We start from the raw sequence: 5,164 nt of genomic DNA on the forward strand, positions 1-5,164 counted from the left end.
CGTCACACCTCAACCCGCCTCAAAGCCAACGCTGGTTGGACGTTCGTTTGGTGAACGGCTCCAAATTTTCTTTAACGGAGAGTCTCCAGACTGATCTGCGAGTGAAACCTTGAAAGCTCGCGAGATCAGGATGGTCTCACGCGGCTAGATTTGTTATCCATCTGACTGATTTCCTTTGTTGTCTGAGAACAGAGCCAGAACTGAACCGTGCCGAGCCCTACTGATGAACTAATACCAGTTTAGAGTGGTTCAGTTTTGTCTGGCGCAGTCCGGTTCAGTCGTGCGTGCCATTTACACTCAACAGTTATCTTGGTTACCGTGCTCGGACCAATCACAGCACCGTTTTATAAGGGTAATGGAAGTGGGGATTATGATTCCTTTCTTAAGGGGTTTTACAGTTCAGAGGGTTGATTCTAGTTGTTCACACCACTTAAAAAAAAAAATAAATAAAACACATAAATATCAGAGTTATCTCCTTCTTCTGTTGGTCTAACTTTTTAACCCCAAAGCTGGAAACCTGTAAAGTGACAAAATGTGGAAAAGTTCAGCCGGGTGCAGAAGGGGGCGACGATTAGGTCAATACGTGGGCTGGAATAGACGCTGGCCACGTCTAAAGCGCTGAACGCTCCACTTGGTCATAGCGGCTTGTTCAGATGCTACTTTTAAAAGTCATAAACACATTAGGCTGTCAACAGCTTCAGTGCAAAACCACCTAACTTTAAATGTCATACTAGTTCAAACCCTGTGTGTCTTTAGCTGAATGTCAGTCAGTGAGATCAATGGTTTCAAATAGACTGACAGGCTGGCAGACAAATAATGGAGACTGGCACATTAACCTCCACATAAGAAACAGACTGACAAACAGACAAGACAGTCAGCCTTTGGTGAAATGCACTTTTGTTGTAGTTTCACATGAACCAAACACTGTGGCAGGATCCAAACGGCCTATTAATAGCTTAACGGTTTGGAGAGAAAAATGCATAGAGAGAAGGAAAAAAAATACGTCCGAGGATGAGGAGGAGGTGTCACTACAAGCTGCCACCAGTTCTTTTAGCAAAGCGATCCGTTTGCTCTTGTTTCTTAGCCAATGAGAAGCCTCCTTTACTAAAGTCCATGTGAAAACACAATAGGTGCAACATATTGGAAGAACTGGGTGGTTTGGACTGCATGCCCCCAATGCCTTTAGTGGATGCCTACTGTAGGTTTGGCATTCCTTTACCACACAATAGACAGTGAGGTTGGAGATAGAAAGACGAATAAAGGACAAAAAAAAGACACAAAAAGAGCACCAGACCCAAGCAAAGCCCAGCCGGACAGAAAGAACAAGGTTGGAAAGTAAAGATGAGGGAATGTCAGGACTGGTAGGGATATCAGCTGACTAACCAAACACAGAAATCAGGCTTGTTGAAGCAAGACAAAACAGGAGTCACACAGCCCTGCTTCATGACAGATACATGTGCATCACTGCCTCTGGCTTTAATCTGTGTTCAGGTGTGCATTCCCATCAATAGCCGCATTTGGTGTGAGAGTCAGTGACAAAGACAGGCAAGATGGAGCCAGGAAACTCAGAACGGAAAATCCAGAGAGAGAATATCAACATAAAAAAACCAGGGAAGACTGAAACATGAAGAGTGGAGGAAAAAAAAACATAAACAACAAATAAATAATAAACAAGTAAACTGAAAAGAATTAGAATGAACCAGAAGCCAAAGTGAACAGAAAGTGAAGTATTAAGGGACAGTGAGGCCTTTATTCGCTCTGCAGCTTGAATTACCTTTGTATCCTGAGAATAGGAGAGGGCAAGAGGGAGAGAGGGAGGAAAATTAGGGAAAAAACGTAAATTCGAAACAAAAGCAGCACTGCCAAATATATTTCTGTAATGGGAAGATGAAAATGGGATCCAAAGGAAAAAGGGTAAAAAGGATGGAAAAGCTGGGTCAAATTAAGGGAACAGCGTAGAGCTTGCTGATAAAAACAGCTTCCTTCAAATTCTTTCTTCATTAAGAATTAAGAGCTTCATTCCTACTGGTTGGGTTGGTTCAGTGTTTCAGTTTCACAATAACACTTTTTTTCTTTTTAAACATCCTGTGCAGCTTATCAGGGTTAAACTTTACCTTTAAATATTCTTTGTCATCATTGTAAAATACAGATAAGTTTATTTGCCTACCACAAGCTATCCATGTTGGATTAACTCAACCATGAAATCCGATTTATACTTATGGAAGCTATCTACTTAGAAACAGAGAGGAGAGCTCTAAAAGAGCTAAAATGGTTTGAGGTAAACAAAAAATCCAAACAAACAAAAAATAAAAAAAACTTTTTCTTAACCTCCCTGGTTGACCAAACCAGCTGCACTGTAAGCTAAAAAGCTCAGTTTCATCAGGAATGTTAACCGAAAACTGTAATTTAGGAAATATTTGTAAATAAATAAATGAATAGTAGTTAGGTCTAGGGGTGGGATTTTTTTTCCAGGAAAAGTGCTTATAATAAATGTGAAAACGGCCTGCCATAGACCACTTCATATAAACCTACACATTAACTCGACTAACAATCTTCTCCTTCGCCACCTTCTTCTCCTTTGTAGCTGTAGCTCTGTTTCTCTGTCTTTTAAACACATTCTCCTTTTTTATGTAGTTATTATTCTTTTTTGTTGCATTTCTTCATAGGTGCAGATGCACCTAAATAAATGGAAAATTGCTCAAAAAATGATCAGTTTATGTCACTTATTTCATAACGTCAATCCTAAATAATATTCACTTCACTTAGGACCTGACCTTCAACGCCAAGTTTGCAAAATATGCAAACTTGCATGTTTGCACAGCTGATCTACAAATCTGTTGATTAACAAATTGCATGTCTATAATGAGCAGAACAGCAGAGGAAAAAATCATTTGCACGTGCCTTTGTGAATATGCAGGTCATATGCTTAAGAACAAAAAAAGCAAAATTATGGGTGGTGGTGAAATATAAATATTTAGCACCCACAAAGAAATGTATGAAGCTTGAAAGTGATTACATGTTTACAGTTTTTGCATCTATAGTTTCCTCACTCGCAAAACTTTCTGCTGTCATTTTAAACCAGAAAAGAGGCTTTGGTACAATGGCAGAGGATTTAAAGAGTCTTTGAATGTTAGAAAATAATAAGACTGTTAGAAATAACAATAGCAGAATAATATCAGTGGAGAAAAAGGTGTCTGCACAGGGACACAGATACATCTTGAAGCAGACAGTTGTTATGCAATAAAAATAAAACCCATAACATTATTACTGAACTTTAAAGTCGTAGGGAAGCGGATGTTCCAACCGTTGCATTTCCGAATTCTCCCGAGTGGTGCCCGACTTTACACGAGTGAACAAAGTGAATGTGATTGGTCGATTATCAAGGGGGCGGGATTGTTGTGGAGGAAGGTTCACAAGCAAGTTTGGTTGTGGCCGGTTTGTCGGAGGCATCTTGCTAACCAGTTAGCAACTTACTGCTAGTAGGGTCCCAATGGGAAATTCCATTGGGACCAAGTAGCACTAAATTGGTGACTTAGAAACGACGCTGTCAAGGAACGCTATGGACAGAGGAAACATGCAAGAGGAGGAGAGTTTAGTGTCGGAGGTCGTGGATGAGTCTCCTCCGTCATCCATTTTTTATTTAGAGGAGGAAAGCGGGGACGAAGATGTTGTGGAAGAGGACGCCAGGGCGGCAGAAGCTTGGTTTGGTGTAGAAGGCTTCCAGCCGTACATGTTTGAGCCCTTGCCTCGCAACGCTGCCAGTTCTGTAAGCTCTACACCTGCCGAAGACACAGACGTCCATCCCCGTGAACACTGGGACGGAACTCATTGGGAAAGGAAAGGATTCTCATTTCAACCGTTGCGTATATTAGCTGCGACATATGAATTAAGATGTTATGACCAAAAATATTAATTTGACAGATGATCGTTGATATATGATTGGCATGATAATTTAGGTGTTCAGGCTGACGTAGAACTAACTGGCCTGCATAAAATAAAAAGACATGTTCTACATTTTGGGACAATATCGCCTGATAGTGAGTACATTTATATTCATGTTTTAGCCAGAATGATTTGACATTTAAATATGATTTCCCTACGAATTTAATATTATGGCATTTTATAATAAAACCAAACTGAATGTTAACGTCAAATTTAGGTCAAACATTACACAAGTTGTACAGGGGCAATTTAGGAAGGGAATAAAAAAATAACTTTCTATATAAATGATGATGGAATTCTTAAGAGGTTTAAGTGACTTTTCACCTCCATCTTTTCTTTTTTTTGTTTTTTTACAGGCTCCAAACAAAGCAGAGTTCTGTTGTACTAAATTATTATAGGTATTCCGTAGCTTTAAACAGTGAAGATCTTTTATCCACCTGCAACTACTTATTTAATTTCTTTTAAGCACAATTTAGTGCTTCACATTTGGCATCTGTGAAGATCAGGCCCGTGGTGTGAAAGACATTTAATTATTATCGTTTATAGAAGAATAAAATAGCATTTTCTGTTTCTCAAAGAAAACAAATACAGTAAAAAAGGGGCCTATTGGAAACTCATTTCATTTTCTTTTCAGCTAATTATCACAAAACAACAGCAAAGGTTTCCTTAGTCTTTAAATAATTTTTCAGTCTGGGTCTTTAGTAAATGGAGTAATGGAGAAAACTCCTGCCTGGACAGATGTCCAAAAGACAACCAGTGACACATAAGGCACTAAAGGTCAGAAGGAAAGGGTGCCAGCAACAGCCTAAACCACAGCCGTGAGAGAATTGTGAAGAAACATTCATCCAAGAACTATTGGGAGATTCACTGAGACAGTTGACTGGTTTAAAACCTACATGAAGGTAAGTTTACAACCGAGACCACAGAGATCACCAGCAGGGTTCCTAAAAGGTTCAACATCTAATATCTACATGCTCCCATATTATAAACATAAACACAACATAAGTTACCATAACTATCCAGACGATACTCAGCTGTAGGTGACTAGAGCCCATCGCAGCTCTGAGTAAATGCAGAACAGAAATAATTGAATGGACAAACTAAACACCCTTCAGCTGAATTAAAACAAAACTAAAGCAATAGTTTTTGGACCAAAGGAAGATTGTTGAAAAGGGCTAGGCTTAAAACTTTCCTTTTTGATAAAGCTTATAGTTAGAGTGGC

At 39.3% G+C, this 5,164-nt stretch overlaps 1 protein-coding gene across 10 annotated transcripts in view; it reads right to left on the reverse strand.

Moving 5' to 3' along the window:
• The window catches only part of LOC107088586 (teneurin-3), a 471,923-nt gene that overhangs the window by 122,056 nt on the left and 344,703 nt on the right, over positions 1 to 5,164 (reverse strand). For 5 of the 10 annotated variants that reach the window (XM_015380861.1, XM_015380858.1, XM_015380864.1 and 2 more), the window contains one exon: positions 1,775 to 1,783. The exons of the other annotated variants lie outside the window; for them this stretch is intronic. In XM_015380861.1, coding sequence (XP_015236347.1) covers positions 1,775 to 1,783 — 9 coding nt within the window. The remainder of the gene's footprint in view (positions 1 to 1,774; positions 1,784 to 5,164) is intronic. 10 annotated transcript variants of the gene reach the window in all.

Source organism: Cyprinodon variegatus, unplaced genomic scaffold (assembly GCF_000732505.1).
Source record: "Cyprinodon variegatus isolate N-32 unplaced genomic scaffold, C_variegatus-1.0 Scaffold223, whole genome shotgun sequence".
Lineage (NCBI taxonomy): Eukaryota > Metazoa > Chordata > Actinopteri > Cyprinodontiformes > Cyprinodontidae > Cyprinodon > Cyprinodon variegatus.